The sequence below is a fragment of the Notolabrus celidotus genome, chromosome 10, assembly GCF_009762535.1.
Source record: "Notolabrus celidotus isolate fNotCel1 chromosome 10, fNotCel1.pri, whole genome shotgun sequence".
Lineage (NCBI taxonomy): Eukaryota > Metazoa > Chordata > Actinopteri > Labriformes > Labridae > Notolabrus > Notolabrus celidotus.
This window is the reverse complement of record NC_048281.1, coordinates 28,857,278-28,878,062: the sequence shown is the minus strand read 5'-3', so window position 1 is coordinate 28,878,062 and position 20,785 is coordinate 28,857,278. Positions and strand designations below refer to the sequence as shown.

Genomic DNA, 20,785 nt, shown 5'->3' with positions numbered 1-20,785 from the left:
CAAGGAACTCAAACTAACGGTCGTACTTCTAAGTTAACTGTGTCTAACAGGTTAGAATACTAGCTAGTGTATGTCGTCAAAACTAAAAGCATATTAAACAAATACAACATACAATGAAAAAATAACTTACAATCGCCTGGAAATGACCTCCAAGGCCTCTGTTGTTTCTTCCATCATCCAGCACATCAGAAACAATAGACTTTGTCACTGTTGGTGTTCTCTGTCTTTTCGGCCTCGGCTCAGTGAAGCTGTAAATTTCATTTTCTTCCAACAACCAGAGATTTTGTTTGACCAAGTTTATGCGCAGAATGATTACAAGCTCTGTCAGCTTTGCATACACTGCAAACATGAGGAGAACTCTCCATAATCCCAGAGGGACATTTACTCAACAACACTAAAGTAAAGTACGAGTAAAGACTGAGGTTGGAAGGAAGCAAAAACAAAACAGAGACAGATTTAAAACATCTAAAGCAACTTTAATGTTTTTTTTTTTCACATTTCATTAACAACAAATATCATTATAGAAAATACAGACAGAAAAACATAGAGAGGGAGAGGGAGAGAAAGATGGGTCCCAAATCCAATACACCAGAGTGAGACGGGATGACGTGAAGAGGAGAAGGATGACAGCAAGGAAAGATGAAGGCTTCACACGTCTGTCAATCATCAGTCCATCACTGCTGCTTCAGGACGGAGGGATGAAGGGCTTTATCTCCTCCTCCTCTCCTCTCTCTCTCTGTTCCTGTCTCTGTTCTCTTTATTCCTCTCTGTGTCCCTCTGCCTCTCTCGCTCTCTCTCGCTCTCCCTTTTCTCCTCATAATCTCTCTCTCTCCCCCTTTCTCGGTCTCTCTCCCTCCCTCGGTCTCTGTCTCTCTCCCTCTCTCCGTCCCTTTGTCGGCCTTGAACGTCCACTTTTCTTCTCCTCTCCTCGTCCTGCCGCTCCTCCTCTTCTTCTGCTCTCTCGTCCCGTCGGTTTCGGCGTGGACCATCGCGTACGCGTTCCCTCTCCTCTGCTTCACCTTCACGTGCACGCCCGCGCTCCTCTACGTCACGTGCACGCTCTCGCTCCTCTACCTGACGTACATGTTCCCTCTCTTCTCCATCACGTGCACGCCCGCGCTCTTCTACATCATGTGCACGGCTACGCTCTTCTACATCACGTGCACGCCCACGCTTCTCTACATCCTGTGCACGCCCGCGCTCCTCTACCTCACGTGGACGCTCGCGCTCCTCTACCTCTCGTGCACGGCCTTTCTTGTCCTTTTTCTTCTGGTTCTCATCGTCACTGTCATCCTCGTCGTCGCTCTTTCTCACCGCTCGCTTTTTGTCAGATGGTTTGTCTTTCTTCTTCTTCACCTTCTCTTTTTTCTTCTTGTTCTTCTTCTTCTCCTCGCCTTGGTCTTTCCTCCTCTTCTTCTTCCGGTGTTTGGAGTCTGAGTCTGGAGGTCAAGGCAGAGAATGAATCACTCATGATAAATAAAAAGCAGATATTGATATTTCAACAGGAAGAAGCTTGAATACATTAACATGGATGTACCTGAGCTGCTGCTGCTGGAGGAGGAGTCTGACGAGTCTGAATCTGATTCGCTAGAGGAGTCTGAGGAGGAGGAGTCGGATGAGGACGAGGATGATGATGAGGAAGAGGTGTCAGAGGATTCAACCTCCTGGTTCTGGGTCATGATCATCTTGGGAGCATTCTTCAGATGTTCCCTCAACTCATCCCTGAAAGAAAGAGAGGGAAATAAAGGTGAAATAAAAAATGTTTAAACATCAACTCCATCCATCTATCCATTTTCTTCCTCTTATCAGGGGTCAGGTCGTGGAGGTAGCACTCCAAGCAAATTGACCCACACATCCCTCTCCCCAGCAACACTTTCCAGCTCCTCCTGGGGAATCCTGAAGCGATCCCAGACCAGGCGGGATATATAATCCCTTCTGGACCTTCTCCTAGAATACCTCTAAAGGGAGGCGTCCGGGAGGCATCCTTATCAGATGCCCGAACCACCTCAGCTGACTCCTTTGGATGCAGAGGAGCTGCAGCTCTACTCTGAGCTCCCTCCAGATGTCTGAGCTCCTGACTCTCTCTCTAAGGCTGAGCCCAGACACCCTCCAGAGGAAACTCATTTCAGCCGCTTCACCCGTATCTGAAATCTTATTCTTTCGGTCATGACCCACAGCTCATGACTATAGGTGAGGGTTGGAATATACACCGACTGGTAAATTGAAAGCTTTGCCTTCCGGCTCAGCTCCCTCTTCACCACAACGGCTCGGTGCAGCGTCAGCTGTCGATCTCACGCTCCATAAACATCACCTCCTAGGATCTTAAAGGTCCTGTGAGGAACTTTTGGTTTGTACTGATGCTGGCGCCCCCTGTGGACAAAGCAACGCATTCCATCTCTGTGCTGATCTTGTCCTGAACATGTCAAAGTTTTTTAAGATCTTAAAGCCTGAAAGAACACTTTATTCACAGCAGATTCATGTTTGGAATAAGATGCTCATAAATAAGATGTCACCTGTTGTATATAGCTAAATACTGCGATGTGCAATGCTCATGATGGATTAAGGTTTGGGTCAGACTGAGTCTTACCCTGTCTAGAAGTTGGGTCTCTGTTCATAATTTGACATAGAGTGGTCTAGACCTCCTATGTTTGTAAAAGTGTCCTGAGATAACGTTTGTTGTGATTTGGCGCTATAAAAATAAAGATTGATTGATTTAGACATTCTTATTAGGGATGTACCGATCCTACTTTTTAGGTCCCGATACCGATATCGATATCGATACCTGGGCTTTGGTATCTGCCGATACCGATACTAGCCGATCAGATCCTGGTATTGATTTAACAATCTCTATTCCTTAATGTGAGGGTAGAATCATGTTTTGGCAACTTCAGGCTTTTCTGACTTGATGGTGAACTGTACCTGGGTTCCAAGTGCTAAACCAGAGGCTGGAATCCCTTTATTTCAAGGATCTGGAACAATTAAATCCAATAACCTGTCCGTTAGATAGAAGGTTTATTCCTTATTTGCAGTCGGCTACAGCGGACGTAAACTTCCTCCTTTGGGCTTCCATTATATTTTTCAGGGGGACCGCCATCCATTGAAACATTACCGCTGCACATGTTGCAAGTTTCCGGTGGAGTTGTTAGCAAAAGAAGCGTGAAATGCACCTAAACTGCAGAGCCTCTGTAGTTATCCTCCATCATGCTCCGCCGGGCAAAAATGCACAGACAGGCCGGCGCTTAGAACTGAGATGAATAGATCTGCCATATGGATCAGCGCTACATATCGGCCCTTTGTCACCAATATCCGATCTAGCTTTTTGAGTCTGATCTAGCCGATATCTGATACCAGGATCGGATTGGTGCATCCCTAATTCTTGTACGTGTTCAAGGTTATACAAACAGTATGTGTATATTTCATGTGTCTCTTACGTCAGTCCTCCCAGTCCAATAGAGGTGAAGAAGTTGATGGCGAAGCGAGTGTTTCTCGGATTATCACGAGGAAACAGACCTTCAAAGAACGGCTGCAGTGTCCTGAAACACACAAACACTCATCTTACATTGCATACTCACATTATATCTGGTGTTTTATCTCTTTTAAATTAAGTTTTCATATTTAAGTATTTATTCTCCATCAGGGCTTTACTTTATGTCTTTAAATAGCATCCAAAATAACTCAGAGAAATGTGCTTGTGCAGGAGTTCTTACTGGTCTTTAAGTCTCTGGTTGAGTCTGGGGAGACCCATGTAGGCACAGAGCTCCTGGAAAAGGATCTTCACAAAGATCCTGCTGGAGGATGTTGTTGTCTCCTCACTCATCCGGATACACTCCAACACCTGGTCGAGGGACATTCACAATACACAGCAGAGAGAGAGAGAGAGAGAGAGAGAGAGAGAGAGAGAGAGAGAGAGAGAGAGAGGGAGGGAATGTTAGATAGAGACATCAAGTATCATGAATTATGAGGGAAAGAAAAGCTCAGGAACAATCGGTTTGTTGTGCGATACATGTGAGTTTAACAACCTAATTGGATCTTGTAGCTTAGTGTGTGTGTGTGTGTACGTGTGTGTGTGTGTACGTGTGTCCTTACACTCCAGGGCACAGAGTCGGTGTACAGCAAGTGAGCGAACAGTCGAGCCACATTTCTCAGTTTGTTGGTCTCTAGACGATGAATTGTGTCATACTGCTCTGCAAAGATCCCTTCGAAACTCTCCATGTACTCCTTCTTCAGCAGGCAGAATCTCTAAAAACACACACACACAAACACACACACACACACAAACACACACACCTAAATTTTAACTTGTGCCTTCAATTTGGTCAAATGTTCTCTCTGAACAAAGACGACAAACAAAAACCGGACCTGATCATGTGTGGCTTATTATTAGTGACAGCACTTGCTTCATTGTAACCTGACAATATGGGATCAAAATAAGTCGGTGACTCATGAATGATCAAGAGAGGACAGAAATTTAAAGTTCAAATTGAGAAATATCTAAAAATAAAGTGTCACACCACAGACTCTTCCCTCAGCCTGGCAGCTCGACGCAGGCCCACGTTACAGGCAGCGCTTAACAGGCAAACTGTGTCATTTCTCCCACTTGGATAAGTCATCGTGGTATTTATTGAACGTGTGCACATTAAATTGAATTATATAAAGGAAGATGAAGCAATCAGGTTTACTATGACTTGTTTTTATAGAAGTAGCAGAACACAGCTGTGAGTTTTAGACCTCCTCTTTTAAATGTAGTCATAGTCAGATGTTCTTTAAAAAAGTCCCTAAAACAAATGCTGATGAATTTCTCACAGACGTTGCGTAATCACTGTTTTGAAACTTTTTGTTTTATTCATTTTTGGGGCCACAGGTTTGTGACAATATTGTTTTTGTTTCCATTATTTTGTTGTTTAATGCTACTCATCATTTATTTGCTCAGATACTTCGTTATTTTGCATTTTCATTATGGATTTTTATAATTGGCAGCTATGGCATTTTTGTTTTGGTTAATGTGTGATTCTAAATAATTTTTTTTCTTATTTTTGTTTTGTTATGTGGACCCCAGGAAGACTAGCGAACACACTGTTGAAGCTAATGGGGATCCCAATAATTTTTTTTTTTAAAAATATATATATATATTTTTTTTAAATTAAAAACAAAAACACCATTAAAAAAGAAATAAAAAATTAAAAAAAAAAAAAAAAAAAAATAGTCTGGAGTTTTTCATGGCATTGTTCCAAACCTTTGATTTTATGTCAAATTCATGTAAAGGCCTTACATTAAGGAAAAATGACATGCCTCTGTTTTGGTTGGTCTTCATTGACATTAAAGCAAGAAGTTAAAAATGTAATCTAAAACTAATAGTTCAATAAAACAGTGCAAAATGTGTCTTAACAGATGTGATATTAAAAAATCAAAAACATTTTGAATCCTGGAAATATAAAAATAAAACTTCCAGACTTGATAAATATTATTTTTGCATTGTGGAGGGACTTGACTCTTTATATAAAGTCAGTACAAATCAGTGTGTGTGTGTGTGTGTGTGTGCATCTGTCTCACCCCGGCAAGAAGTCCAAAAAACTTCTCATAGGTCCTCTGTTGGGCGCAGCAGTCCAGGATCATGTTGCACAGCTCTTTCTGTTCACACAAACATAAAACACCTTATTAAAACACAAAATCAACATTAAAGTTCATGAAATTTTTTATCAGTTGCTGAGTGAACTGTCCCGTACAGCTGAGAATTAAACTGGGCTACAGTCAAGACTGAAGATGTAGGGTCGTTGTTGGCCTAGAGCAGGGGTTTTCAAAGTGCAAGGGGGCACTAGTGGGGCCTCAGAAAATTGGAGGGAAGGGAAAAAAAATATAATCTAAATATATATATATATTTTTTTTACAACACGTTTGTTAATATTTTGAAGCATTGTCTGTGGGTTTGCAAAGGGGGTCCCCGGCCAGAAGCTAATGCTGTTTGGGGGGGCCTTGGCATGGTAAAGTTTGGGAACCCCTGGCCTAGAGGTCTAAGAATGCGCCCCAGCCTAAACCACTTGCTGCTCGTCTTCCCCCTCTCTCTACTCCCCACATTTCCTGTCTCTCTCCAGCTGTCCTATCCAGCCAATAAAGGCAAAAATGCCTCCCACCAAAAAACAACTGAAGATGTGAATTTCCTGAACACAGAGTTGTAAAACCAGAGGAAGGTCACATCCAAGACGTGAGATCCAGATTCCGACCCCATCACTCAACATATAGTTAAACAGCAGCTCCAGACTTTGTTTTGGGTGTGTGATGTGTAGAAAGCAGCTGTGATGACATGTGAGCAGATATGTGATGGCAGCGTCTCATGTTACACAGAAACACGTTCAAACGCTGACCTCTGCGACCTTTCCCAGAAGACTTTGAGACGCAGAGAGATGTTTCTATTTCAACCGTGTTGTCTTCAGACGAATTTCCTGAACAGAATTCGACTTCAGACACATCTTGATGTTCTGCAGCAGGGCCCTTAAACATGATCCACAGAGGTTATTATCTTTTTAAAATGTCATTTAAATGTTAAAATCTAGGTAATTCATGCTGTTTCATTTATTGTCTATCATACCAACCTGTTGTCTTCAGTTAGTTCTCCTGTACTTTGTATGTCTCTGTTTGTTCCTACATTTCTTGTCTGTTATTATTGGGGTTCATGTTTAATAAGGCGCCAAACATAATGGTCGTAATCTTTGAGCCCTCTCACCCGGGTCACCACCTCTTTGACCTGCTGCCCTCCGGTCGGTGCTTCAGAACTCTGAGCACCAGAACATCCCGACACCGGAGCAGCTTCTTCCCTCGGGCTGTATTCCTCATAAACAATCATACTATAAACCACTAAAGACTCCTGTGATACAACACATACATGTGCAGTACTTTGATTTCCAGTGCAATATCTCAACAACCACGTGCAATATTGTAATTTATTTTATTATTATATTCATCCACTAAAATTTGCTGGCTTCGGCTAATCAAATTATTTATGTCTTAAAAGTACTTCTATACCTTTCTTTGAACAGATAGTATTTTTTATTTTTATTTAGAATTTTCAAGGTTAGTTTTTAGGTTTCTATATTTATTGTCCTTACTGTCTTGTTGTGTCCTTACTGTCTTCTTACTGTCTTGTTGTGTCCTTACTGTCTTCTTACTGTCTTGTGTCCTTACTGTCTTGTTGTGTCCTTACTGTCTTGTTGTGTCCTTACTGTCTTCTTACTGTCTTGTTGTGTCCTTGATGTCTTCTTACTGTCTTGTTGTGTCCATACTGTCTTGTTGTGTCCTTACTGACTTCTTAATGTCTTGCTGTGTCTTTCATGTCTTGTCGTGTCCTTGCTGTCTTCTTACTGTCTTGTTGTGTCCATGATGTCTTCTTACTTGATGTCTTCTTACTGTCTTGTTGTGTCCTTACTGTCTTGTTGTGTCCTTGATTTCTTCTTACTGTCTTGTTGTGTCCTTGATTTCTTCTTACTGTCTTGTTGTGTCCTTACTGTCTTGTTGTGTCCTTGATGTCTTCTTACTTGATGTCTTCTTACTGTCTTGTTGTGTCCTTACTGTCTTGTTGTGTCCTTGATTTCTTCTTACTGTCTTGTTGTGTCCTTGATTTCTTCTTACTGTCTTGTTGTGTCCTTACTGTCTTGTTGTGTCCTTGATGTCTTCTTACTGTCTTGTTGTGTCCTTACTGACTTCTTAATGTCTTGCTGTGTCTTTCCTGTCTTGTTGTGTCCTTGATGTCTTCTTACCGACTTGTTGTGTCCTTGATGTCTTCTTACTGTCTTGTTGTGTCCTTGATGTCTTCTTACTTGATTTCTTCTTACTGTCTTGTTGTGTCCTTGATTTCTTCTTACTGTCTTGTTGTGTCCTTACTGACTTCTTAATGTCTTGTTGTCTCCTTACTGTCTTGTTGTGTCCTTGATGTCTTCTTACTGTCTTGTTGTGTCCTTGATGTCTTCTTACCGACTTGTTGTGTCCTTGATGTCTTCTTACTGTCTTGTTGTGTCCTTACTGTCTTGTGTCCTTACTGTCTTGTTGTGTCCTTACTGTCTTGTTGTGTCCTTACTGTCTTGTTGTGTCCTTACTGTCGTGTTGTGTCCTTACTGTCTTGTTGTGTCCTTACTGTCTTCTTACTGTCTTGTTGTCTCCTTACTGTCTTGTGTCCTTACTGTCTTGTTGTGTCCTTACTGTCGCGTTGCGTCCTTACTGTCTTGTTGTGTCCTTACTGTCTTGTTGTGTCCTTACTGTCTTGTTGTCTCCTTACTGTCTTGTGTCCTTACTGTCTTGTTGTGTCCTTACTGTCGCGTTGCGTCCTTACTGTCTTGTTGTGTCCTTACTGTCTTGTTGTGTCCTTACTGTCTTGTTGTGTCCTTACTGTCTTCTTACTGTCTTGTTGTCTCCTTACACTGTCTTGTGGCCTTACTGTCTTGTGTCCTTACTGTCTTGTTGTGTCCTTACAGTCTTGTTGTGTCCTTACAGTCTTGTTGTTAAGTACCAGTTTTCCATTCACCACGTCAAATTCCTTGTGTGCGATCTCACTTTGCAATAAAGATTTCTTGATTCTTGAAAAACAGACTCAACTCTGTGGTCCAAACTTTGTTGTAACTGGGTTTGTAAATAAGACAATAATTCCCACAGATTAAGTCAGCCAATGTCAGCATGCTAAGTTGGCACACAGAGGGACCCTTACACCTGGTAAATGTCAGTGATATTGTGAGCATACAAGAGTTTGGCTGGCAGCCACCATGACCACACTAACATGCCTCTAAACAAGGTTTAGCTCAGTCACTGAGTCTTCATCATCACTCTGCTTTGTTTATTAGTACGAGACGATCTCACACTGGTTGATGTTGACGTGAAAACTTTGTGTCTGTGAGTGGAGAGTGTGTCACAGGATGAGTGTGTGTGTTTGTTTGTGTTCCAGCTGTTGTGTTGAGTGATTCAGTCCTGATGCTGACGGAACGAGGTCTGACAGGGTCGTCTGCGCTGACCTCATAAATACACACACACAGCTGGTGTATGTATACTTCTGAGGACGTTCTTTGTGTAAACAGATTCGGCTACAATTAAGATTCATGTCACTGTAATCCCTTTGTCCTCTGCTAAAATATAATGGGCACGAACAGGTGGTGATGTTACGAGGATACAGATGTGATGCATACGAGACTATCTCTTAAAGTAAAATCTGCTATGTCAAATTTATTTACCAGAAAACTACATATTTCTGGTTGGACATCCTTAAATTTCAAATCCTTTTTTACTTTATGAATAAATTATTTTAGAGATGAACTAAAACTAAAGATGAAAAACTGTGTCCAATTAAACGTCAGCTCCTTTTATTCATCCACACTTCAGAGTCACTGATATTTTCAGATTCAGCCTCAGTAGAGACGCACAGTCCTCTCCAGTGGAAAACATTATCCTCATTAATACATGTGTGTGTGTGTTTTATATGTGTGTGTGTTTGGGTGTGTCACTGAAGCCTTTGTGCAGTCGCCAAGTGTATGAGTGTGCGAGAGAGAGAGAGTGTGTGAACTCACCGTCTGGCTGTCAGGAAAGTCCATCTTGATCAATTTGTGAGCGCACTCCTCAAAGTCCAAACTGAGGGAAGAGTCAATCAATCAGGAAATCAATCAATCAATAAGAGTTCATCAATGAGTTCAAGTATAACAGAGTGTGTGTGTGTGTGTGTGTGTGTGTGTGTGTGTGTGTAACTGTTTATTTGTAATATCCTCAATCTGTTTCAGTCTTTCATCTCATTCTCCAAACCTGTGAACCGTTCTTCAGTGAAACCATGGTAACTAGGCTGCACACACACACACACACACACACACACACACACACACACACACACACACACACACACACACACACACACACACACACACACACACACACACACACACACACACACACACACACAGAGACACACACTCACACACACAGCTTTAAACACCGCTTTAAATACGAGTCCAAGCCCCTCAAATATAGAAGGAGCTGTAAATAACTACCAAAATCCAGAGAGACAACTGAGTCACTGCCTGTGTGAGTGTGTATGAGTGTGTGTGTTTTCAGTATAAGTGTGTGTGTGTGTGTGTGCATACCTGGACTGTATGGCGAGGTAGATGGTTCTTCTGAAAGCCACCAGGTTGACTTCTGTCTTATCAAAGATGGTGACCTTTTCATCTGAGGGACAGATGGACAGAGGGGAACTTTAGGAGGCAGTTTTCATGATTATGTATTATTAAAAAATAAATGTCTTCACACCAAAAATTATCTCAATCTAGATTATCATCCACCTTTAATCAGAATATTGAACGGTACAAGGTTAATCAAAGTGTCCTTTGATTCTCAGTTGTTCTTTAAAGGCTTCAAACTGGACTTTCCCTCCTTTTTTAACAACAGTGAGGAGTTTCTGTCTCCCCCTTTTGGCTGAAGAAGAGATTACAAAAACACTCCGGACACCTGAGTCTCCTCTCTTCTCCTCTCTTCTTTTCTTTTAGCCCTCTCTGAAGAGGAGGAGCAAATCAGCTGCTGCTCACTCTAACATGTTAATGATTCTGGTTCTGGACCACATTTTTTTTACTAAGGGAGTGTTTCCTTTTCTTTTTAAAGCATGAGTTCTCTTGTGCCACTCCTTACATTTATTGCCTACATCAAAGTAACAGCTGCTTCCTCCTTGAGCTCTTGCGGTCCAATGATTAAATAGATCGTCTCTGTGATTAACTTTATTCATCCTGTGACGGCCTTTGTTTGTTGTGTTCCTTTTTGTTGCCCTGCTGTCTTTCAGGTAGGTTTTGGGTGGAACCTTCAGTGAGATCGACCGTGACGCAGCACACCTGAGCAGACTGGTAGACCTTCAGCTCACTCTGGCTCTCTTCCCTGGCCTGCAGACTGCCTTCAGCTTTTTGTTTGCTTGAGTTGTCTAACAAAAACACTGTTTATTCCTTACAGACTCTGTGTGGTCTCCTGGGTTGTGACAGTCCTTACTGAGGTGACTATGGGATCAAAATAAAAACATTTGTGAAGATAAATTGTATTTGAGTATTTTAATCCAGCTGATTTGCTGACTGAAGCTCTTCTTCTTCTCTGACGATAATCACACATCCTGTTTTTGATGTTTTCCACACTTCCTGTTATGCAACAACATCTGATCGTCTTTCTACAACACCCCTTTCTCCTTTAAGAACGAAGTCTCACAGCTCTATTTCTTGACCCAAGCTGAAGCTAAGATAACCTTGATGACATCACTGTGACATCATCAGGTTTTTATTCTCAGGTGTCAACCTGCACCGCACCTCTGGAGCCAAAATACAGTTTTGGAATACCCATCTTACTCACCTTCTTCTTCCCCCTCTTTCTCTTCTTCGTCCTCCTCATCTTCATCACTCCCGTCTCCGTCCTCCCCTGAATCGCTGCTGCCCTCGTCCAGGATTTCTGTCAGCAGGAGACAGCTGGTTAAAGGACGTGTCAGCTGATTGGACAGCTGGGTGAGAGCGTGTCGTGTTTTGCAGGTTCTCACCTTTTTTAATGGTTTTGTATTTCTCTTCGTTTTCCAGGAAGTCCGGGTCCAGCTTGAACACATCTGAAAGAACACACACATGTAAGGGCTTCATAGACAGAGTGAATATTTACAGGTGAGGAACATTAGAGCACGGTGAGGTCTCCCTCTACTCTGCGTCTCTGAGGCTTACTGAGGATATCCTCCGTGTTGTACTCGTCGTCCAGAGGTAGCATGTGGGTAAACTGGTCCTCATCGTCCACCAGGTCCAGGCCGTCTGGGATCACAGGGTGGTCTTTGAAACCGTCCTTTCTGATGGCGAACATCACCTCAATCATGTACTGGACCCTCTTATCGATGCTGGACTCGTGAAGGACATTCCTGAGACGCTCGAATATAGCTGGAAGAAGATAAGAAGATCATTTTAGCATCATATGCATTGAAAAACAGGTGTAGGAAAACACTGCAGTTGCTGCTGTATTGCACAGGTACATATTAATCTGTCATTACATACATAGTGGTATAAATTTAAGGAGTTGTTGGTTGTTTTCTCTCAGAGATTGTCTGCTTATTTCTCTGTAACGTCCTCAAGGCAAAACAGTAGACGTCACATGTTCATAAAACATGCTGCTTCATGGTGATTGTCGTGGAATTTTCATAGTCTTATATATATGTATATAAGAATGTTTAACTATTGTATTCTTTCAGTCTAAATGTCATGTTTAGAGTAACTTGTTTCCTATGTCATCTGTGACGGGCGAGATCGTGACGGGCGAGATCGTGTCAGGGTAGTAGTCAAGGTCTCTCCCCCTGCTCCTGTCTTTATCTATGTGTTATGGCCGACTTACTGTCTCCAGAACTAGAGCACAGGTCTTCTTCCCACTTGTTGTGTTCCCATTGTCCAAACATGGTTATCTAACTTTAGTGTCGTCTTCAGAGGGAATAAATACCATGCCAAGGGTTTTGTCTGTCAGAACTGACTTGGCATAGCACTGCACTCTCCTGCCTGTGTACTGTTATGTTATTTCTCCTTGGCCAAGTTCTACATAAACTATTTCAACATAAGCCGTCAGAGTCTCCTGAGTCTTCTGTGTCCAGTGTCCAGTTTGTTGCTGAATTCCATCACAGTGATGATGTTATATTCTGCTCTTATAACTTCTCTTTGTCTTTATTTAAATGTATCAAATCAATCCTCTCCTCTATATATTGTCTCTCACATTTTCCAGTACCTCAAGGTAACCTCTTGCTGCATCTGTAACATTCATAAGTGATTAATTCCGTACCGTTGATTCCTCGCGGTGACACCTCGGTCAGTTTGAGTCCGCACTCCTTCAGGAAGGCAATGGCGACCTCGACGCTGTCGTCAGTCGGACGCTCCAGCAGCAGAGTGAGCATCTCCAGACACAGCACCTCATGGGCCTGAGGATGAGAGACATCAGAGTAAAGAGAGAGAGTGAGGTAAACACACTTCCTTTGAGATAAACTTCAACTAGTGACAAACACCTTTGCTCAGATTCAGGTCGGACGTCAGGACTTACCACGTTCTGGTTGATGAGATGAGCCACAAACTTTGAGGCTGTCAGGCACTGTTGCTGTAAATCAAAAGACAAGCCGGGTTTAATACAACACAGGAACTAACTGATGCTACTGCTATTATAATGCTAACTTTTTAATGCTCATGTTTTTAAAAGTGGAGACGTTATAGCTGGGCGATATTGAAAATGATGTTATCACAATAAGATCAAATCATGATTTCATTTAAATCTAAAGTCAGATTTTTTGCTCCTGATTGAAAGTTAAAGAAAGCAGACAGTTTGTTAGTTTGTATCTGGATTCAGTTTTCTGATGAGCTTCTTGAATCCATCATTTCTGACGGTGCTAACAGGAAGCAGGTCTTTTGTGTAAGATGATATTTTTTGGAAGTTTTAGTTTGAAGATTCTTATTTTCTCAGGTTGAGGTAATTTGTATAATTTGATTTAAATTTACAACAAAGATATATCCAATTTTAAGTCTTTAAGCTCCGCCTACTTCTCACCCTACGACATGATTGGCTGTTCAAGTCTTCTTCATCTGTCTAATGTTGGGTGGCAAGTATCTTTAAGGTTCATTAGACTCATTCTGTTTCCAGTAGTTGGGGGATGTAATTACAGGTTTATTTATATCGAATTTGTATTGAACATTTTTTATATTTATATTGAGAAAAATTATATCATGATAATTATCGCCCAGCTCTAGGAGATGTCACTAAATGAAGGGAGAGTGCAGACGTTTGCTGCTGTGAGGGAAACACACACTGAGCTGTATTTTCAGGAACGATTAATCCAATAATCTTTGATTATAATCTATTTAAATAATCAATTATCCTCCTCAGTGAGTTTTCAAATAGAAGGTTAATGTCACATTTTGCTCCCAGCATGTTCTGCCTTTTATTCCTGATATTAAATCAGGAGGGCGTTTGATTGTTGTAAGAAAAACCATGAGCATTTTTCACTTCCTTAGATGCTCACAGACTAAAAACTGTGTAAACTATTAAAGGAAATTAATTTGCAGATTAACCACAAATGAAAAGATCCGGTCAGAGCTCATCTCTCTCTCGTACTGCTGTCAGCTGTTTCTCTTACTTAGCTCCAGTGTCTTTTCGTCTCTGTTCATTAAACTCAAACAGCTTCAGTCCACTCGACCTGGAACATTTCCATCTGAGTCACTGGAGCCAGAAATCTTTGACATCCTCACAAATAGATTCAGAGCTCTCTATGATTGAATAAACAGAAAACAGGGGGGGGACTATTTTTGGGGCTGCTCTGTGGGTCGAACCCTTCACTCATGTTTCTCCCGACATTAAAATGCAGCATGAAGCAGAACTGACGGTCAAGCTGAGTGCTTTTGATGAATGTCTCTGACGTAGAGAGGAGACAGTGTGAGGATGAGCACTTGTCATCAGCATTGATTTGGAACATTCCAACTTTACTGAGCAACATTTTATTACAACTTACAGTCCCCTTTGCCACATACTATCCATCTCACCACTATCATCTATCTCTCTTCATCTCCTCTATCCCTCTTTCCAACCCCAGCTCGGTCTCAGCAGGAGTCTGGTCCTGCTGGAGGTTTCTGCCTGTTAAAGGAAGTTTGTCCTTGCCACTGTAACTTGTTAAATGCTGCAAAGTGCTCTGCTCATGGTGGATTAAGATGAGATCAGACGGAGTCCTGTCTGTAAGATGGGACTGGATCTTATCCTGTCTTGATGTTGGGTCATTGTTAATAATAGAACAGAGTACGGTCTAGACCTGCTCTGTTTGTAAAGCATCTTGAGATACCGTTTGTTGTGATTTGGCGCTATTCAAATAAAGATTGATTAATTGATGTCACTCCCAACTCTCTCTCCAGGTTTCCTGCTCTACCTGCTCTCCTATCCTCTCCAAATAAAAACATAAGAAGACAAAAAATATGTCTTAAAAATAAGATATTTAACTCAGAGTGCATCTTTACTTTGCCATTTTGGGAATTGAATACCAGCTAACTCAAATGTGTGCCAAAGTCTGAGTGCTTCACTGTGGTCTTGTGATAATTTCAGGTTTTTTCCCTTCCATCAGTAAAGCATTAATAACTAACATCAACTGAATTTTGTAAATAGATCGATAGGTTGTCGTGTCCTATTGATCCAGTGAGCCAGACAGTCAGTCAGAGCGACAGGTACCTTGAGGTTGCGACGGTAGCTTTTCCTGAAGTTCAGGATGAGGCGTTTGAGGATCAGCTCTCCAATCTGTGGGAACTTTGAGTTGATGATGGCGACAACGGCGGAGTAGACGTGAGTAAAGATGGGAGACGCTGCCTGAGCCTGCAGCACGGAGCGAGACAGCAGACCCCTGACACAGACAGACAGACAGACAGACAGACAGCAGCAGGGTGAGTCAGACAGCACAGAATCTCCACTCTCAAGCTCTCCTCTTTTTAATAATCAATAAATGATCGTTAGAGAAACATGTCAGTTAATGTGTGTTTGTTTACCTCCCCCTGACGATGTTCTCCTGCAGCAGCTCCTGGATGATGTGGATCATGTTGGATACGTTGACTTTGTTGATGAGACCGTTGATGGACTTTTTCAGAGCTTCCCAGCTCATCCTCTGATAGGCCAGGCTGCAGAGGGGAGAGGACAACAGTTACAACATACACAGATTAAATCAAGAGCTCAGATTACAGACGGACATCTGAAAATCAGAGATGGAAGGAAGTTAATCTGAGCAGCAAGCTCAATAAAAACAGCTGAACAAAGCTGATATTTTATAGACCATCTGGTGTGAGGAGATTTTTTTTGTTACAGGACAGGAAGTGTGATGCATTCAAATGCTTGTTCAGTGCTCCACTGTTAGCTGCTCATTTTAATAATGTCCATGTGTCATCCGTACAGCTGTTGGGTATTTAAACAAGTTGAGTTCAAAGCAAAGACTCAATTCTCAGATGTCTGAGTGTCCTTAAATGCATCGTTCTGCACTAGCTGCTCACAAATTTATGACTTAACTTCATCCAACAACTCAAGGGGAATAAAATCAGTAAACAAATACATTTTCTTTAGGAATTGTATTAAAAAAAGAAGCGAAAAAGTCAATCTAAATCTGAATGATGAGTCCACACATTTGTTAAGTATGGATTTAAGTTTGTAAAGGACACCTCGTCTTACCTGCTCTTGTCTGTGATCTGCTGCTGCATCAAGCGCAGCTTGGCCGGCGGGATGTAAGCTCCCCCCGTCCTCGTCAGGATCGGGTCGATCTCCTCCTTCTTCTTCTTGACCGGCGGCTCTTCGTTCTTTTCTGGCTCCCCCTCTGGTGGAGGGGAGGCCCAGCGGCCGTGCCTCCTGCGATCCATGCCGCCGTCCATATCCCGTCGCCTGTCGTAACGCCCGCCTCTGTCATCTCTGCGATCGTCATAGCGATCCCTGTGAAGAGCAGAGAGTGAGAGATTAAACAAAAACTATGAAAAAATGCTGGACTGCTATTTTCACACAAGCCTGCTTTTTACAATCAATGAAATCATTCCTCACGTCTGAACTCTTCGTGTGTGGCTGAAAAATGTGTGATCTGTTGTTTGAAGATTTCGTTGATCTGACTTCAAGTCTTTAAGAAACTGACTGTCTAGTTTTTGACATAATTAAAGACAATCAAAGCTGTGAAGTAAATGTCTCCTTCTGTTACCTGTTATAGCGTCCTCGGTTGTAGCGGTCCCGGTCTCTCTCTCTGGACCTAGATCTGTCCCGTCCTCTTGACCCAGACCTGTCTCGTCCTCTAGACCTAGATCTGGATCTGGATCTTGACCTGGATCGGTCTCTGTCTCTCGAACCTGACCGGCCACATGATCTGTCTCGCTCCCTGGATCCGGACCTGGATCTTTCTCGATCTCTGGACCTGGATCTTTCTCGCTCTTGGGACTTGGATTTTGATCTCTGAACAACAACAAGAAACAAAGAGTGTGACTGCATTTTTCTCCCGGTCTTGTGATCCTGAACGCATCTGAAAGCACTGCAGAGTTGGACGGAGGAGATCTGCATAGAGGACTCTGGACTGCCCTTTTAAAGAGAGACCACACAGCAGCTCTGGTTCAGGTCTAGTCAGTCTGGGTTAGTTTTAATTTGATAAAAAGCTTTTTGGTACCCGGGGAGTTCACGCTGACAGTAATGGACACACAGGTCTCTCCTGTCACTCTACACACACTTACCGTCACAAGAAATGTTTTCAGTATTTGGTAACTCTGCCTCACAAACATATCATGACCTCATCATATTTCCTGTTACCATGGAAACTGAAACTGCTGAGAGGGCAACTTTGCAAGACCAGATATATGCAGAGTCACTAAATGTTTAATGAGGCCAGATCTCTGTGAAACAACCTGAATGATCCAAGCTCACCGCGCGAGACAGAACACTCAACAGGATCCACTCTGACAGACACAGTTTGACTTTTCGTCTGACGCAAATATGACACGAGAGGAGGACACGTCATCAGTTATCTGAGAGATAAATATGAAGCCCGGGCCAAGATTAGGAAACGGGAGGAAACGTCTAGGGTGGGTCTCTCCAGAGCATTCAAGAAAAACAAGAGCAGATGCTGCTTTTAAAAGCGAAGACTAATGTTCTTAAACTTAAGAGTAAATAAGATATATAACGTGTTCAGCTGTGAATTCTGAGACTCAATAAGGTGGATTATTTTGTCTTTGAAGCCGTTCCACTCTGTATTCAGTCTTTAAGCCAAGCTGAGCTTCATCAGTCTCTTGATAGGAGTAGAAGAAATTTATTTCCAGGGATATATCATGATGTAACTGATAGAAGAGCCGGAGGTAGGCCCAGAATATGCTGATCTCTTCTGCTTAAGAAATAACTTGAGATCCCCCCCCTGGAGGAGCCGGAGGAAGTTGCTGAGGAGAGAGGTTTCTGGATTGCTTTGCATAGCCTGCGGTAAATGCAGCACGCAGATTTAATGCTCCTAAAGATGTGGTCCCTGCTTCTACTCTGCATCCTGTGCGTACAGATGCTGCATCTCACAGGACCAGATCTGAATATGAGAAGTATTCCAGTTGCTTGTTTGCAGGCTTGCAGACCAGGGTTATATAAACCTACATTACCAGGCATCTGCATAAGAGTGAAAATAATAATTCAATCTTCATCTCTTTCTCTTCAACTCTATTTTGCATGCTTATATTTTCTAAACAGCTGATGGGTCAAAATGAATATCACTTATGCTTCATCAGCAACTGCCCCCTGTTATCAGACAGTGTGTGAGAGGATCCAAGATCAGGACTGCTTGGTTATGACCTAGATGAGAAACCACCACATTACAGAGTCCTTACATCAGAGAGTTGACAGCAGTCTGTACACATGAAGACCCGCTAACATTCACTTAGTCGTTGCTCACTTTGATCTGGGCCACGCTGCTCCTAATCCTCCTCAGTGTCCCATTGTGTTCATCCTCATCACTGCTGCTGGTGCTGTCGTCTGAGCTGCTGGAGGCAGGACTTGAAGCCGGGCTCCCGGAGGGCGGACGGTCGGCAGGACTGGCCTGGGGGGACGGCCTCTCTGCAGGGCTTTTTTCGACTGCTGCAGTCTCTTGGGGCCTCTCTGCCACTGGACTCGAGTCTTCTTCTGATGGTCCTGGAGACACAGAGAGATAATTAGAGAGAGAGAGTAAGCAGGGGTAAACTTTTTCTTTTTTTTTTTTAAATCCGCCTACAGCAATTTAAATACAACAACATATAATTGGAACAGATGGAGCTCCTCACCGCTGTTTTCTTTCTTTTCAGGGCTCGGGCTTCGACTTCTGCCTGGAGAGTCCATACCTAAAAACACAGTTAGAACTCTGGTAAATAAATAAAGAACCATCACAGATCACTCATTAAGATATAAAGATAGATGGCTTGAAAGAGATGCCAAAAATATCAGATGTCAGGGCACATCGTACAGAATGGAGTGTCTATCAGTGTCTTTACAATTTCTGCAACTATCTTCTGTACTTCCTGTTTTACACAACACCTGTGTTTGCAGCCCAATCATCCAAATCTCAAATTAAACAGGCATCAATTAATCTAAGGGTGACTTATAGCTAGCATGAGCTTCATCTGCTTACATATAAATTGTTTGAAGGCATAAACATTACACCATAGCCTTCTTACAATAGGTAAATATCACATGCAGTGTCAAAAAAAAACACTGCTTGTTTGCACCAAATATATATTTTTAACTTATCCATTATAATTTAAATTTATTTGCAATGTATTATGTTGAATTCAGACTTCTGGGACATGTTTGTTGCAATAGAAAATGAAATAATAGTTGGTTGTGTAGCCCTAAAAGAAAGGCAGAGGATTCAGTGACAATCTAATCTCAATATATAAATAACTTTTAGTTTAATTTCATGATGAAGCATTGAGTCTATAAACACTGGGATGGCATATTTAGGTTATATTGAGTTTGCGATAATGTGCAGAAACTAAAGAGACATTTTATCATGATTGAAATGCTACAATAATTCACACACAGGCTTTTAATTATTACTTTTTCAAATAAGACACCTTGTCATTATTTAATAAAGGTTATCTTAATTACGATGCCTCGATAACATTATTCCAAAACACAACAGAAAGACTAAAGCAACCCAGCTCCCACTGTTTATCTCTAGGGTTAACAAACTGACACTTCAAACTGAATGTAAAGTCTCTCTACAGGTTTAAGTAACTCTTCTTAATGGGATTAGATTGACGTGTAGCAAACATTACAGAAGGAGCTGACGCAAAGTTAAACGACCACATTGATGATCGGCGACAACTACAGCTAAAAGAACAAGTCCCTGTGTCTGAATATGTTGTAAAAGGTTGCTGTAAGCATGTATAAGAGATAATAACACTGCCTGAAAGTGAGTGGAGAAAGTCTCGTTTTAATCGCCATGTGTGTTTGGATGAGCTAAAGTTAGCTAGCAGGCTAATCCTACTTTAGCCACTGCTAGGTAGCTAACAGGCTCATTACACGGTTTTAAAGTTCAGATTGTCCTCGTATGTCCTTCAAAATATACTCTACATTTTTGTTTTATTCATCCGTGTGTTTAATAGCCTCTTACCGTTCTGTTTTCCGACTCTTTATTAAATCAGTGTCGTTCTTTCAACGGAAAACTTCCTACAATAAATCAAACAGTACTTCCGGGTCAACACAAGCTTCCGGATTTCAAAATAAAAGACCCAGAGTTTGAATGAAGCGACTGTTTTCATATTGCCCTCTAATGGTGATAAAGGTAACTTCTTCCGAGGATTGCCGCGCTTATCGCCCTTGAATGTAACATATTTCCCTTTAAATTTAAACAGGCATCTTTTGTTAAGTCATTAAAGTATCCATCTAATATTTAAACGTTGTTACTCTGTTGTGGTACTTTTCACAATAAAATTTAAAAAACCTCAATAACAATCTTTTCGATACTTTAGAATAGAATGTATTTTATTAATCCCCAAAGGTGGAAATTCAGGTGTCTGTCAGATACAATTATAAAAATCACATAAAACTAGAAATTAAGGTGTCTGACAGCTCATCTCCCATTGGCTAGAGAGTTATGAAGCCTAATGGCTGCAGGGATGAATGATTGTATCTCTCAGTCCTGCAGCGCAGAGAGATGAGCCGTCCACTGCTGCTGTTTCTCTGGTCCACAAAGAAGTTGTGAAGTGTATGATCTGTGTAATTTAGAATGGCCTCTAGCTTCTTCTATGTGCATCTCTCCACCACAGCCTCCAGTGAGTCAAACCTGGTTCCAATCACA

At 41.9% G+C, this 20,785-nt stretch overlaps 1 protein-coding gene across 1 annotated transcript; it reads right to left on the bottom strand.

Moving 5' to 3' along the window:
• Positions 1 to 455: 455 nt before the first annotated feature.
• Positions 456 to 20,220, bottom strand: cwc22 (CWC22 spliceosome associated protein homolog). Its single transcript, XM_034693715.1, has 20 exons — positions 20,099 to 20,220; positions 18,768 to 18,824; positions 18,404 to 18,639; positions 16,691 to 16,938; positions 16,180 to 16,434; positions 15,510 to 15,638; positions 15,199 to 15,367; positions 13,039 to 13,092; positions 12,784 to 12,919; positions 11,694 to 11,900; positions 11,522 to 11,584; positions 11,341 to 11,436; positions 10,104 to 10,185; positions 9,540 to 9,600; positions 5,551 to 5,628; positions 4,087 to 4,239; positions 3,708 to 3,835; positions 3,432 to 3,533; positions 1,538 to 1,722; positions 456 to 1,439 (listed from the first exon to the last, which is right to left on the bottom strand). The coding sequence occupies exons 2-20, from the start codon at positions 18,820 to 18,822 to the stop codon at positions 709 to 711; spliced, it is 3,168 nt and encodes a 1,055-aa protein (XP_034549606.1). The 5' UTR covers positions 18,823 to 18,824; positions 20,099 to 20,220; the 3' UTR covers positions 456 to 708.
• Between the last annotated feature and the right edge of the window lie 565 nt (positions 20,221 to 20,785).

Bases quoted from the DNA above. Each gene is read 5' to 3' on its own strand.
- cwc22 (XM_034693715.1), bottom strand. From the start codon at position 18,822: ATGGACTCTCCAGGCAGAAGTCGAAGCCCGAGCCCTGAAAAGAAAGAA. The intron at 11,585-11,693 runs GTAAGCCTCAGA...GTGTTCTTTCAG, and splicing joins CAACACGGAGGATATCCTCA to ATGTGTTCAAGCTGGACCCG. The intron at 5,629-9,539 runs GTGAGTTCACAC...TTGTGTGAACAG, and splicing joins ACTTTCCTGACAGCCAGACG to AAAGAGCTGTGCAACATGAT.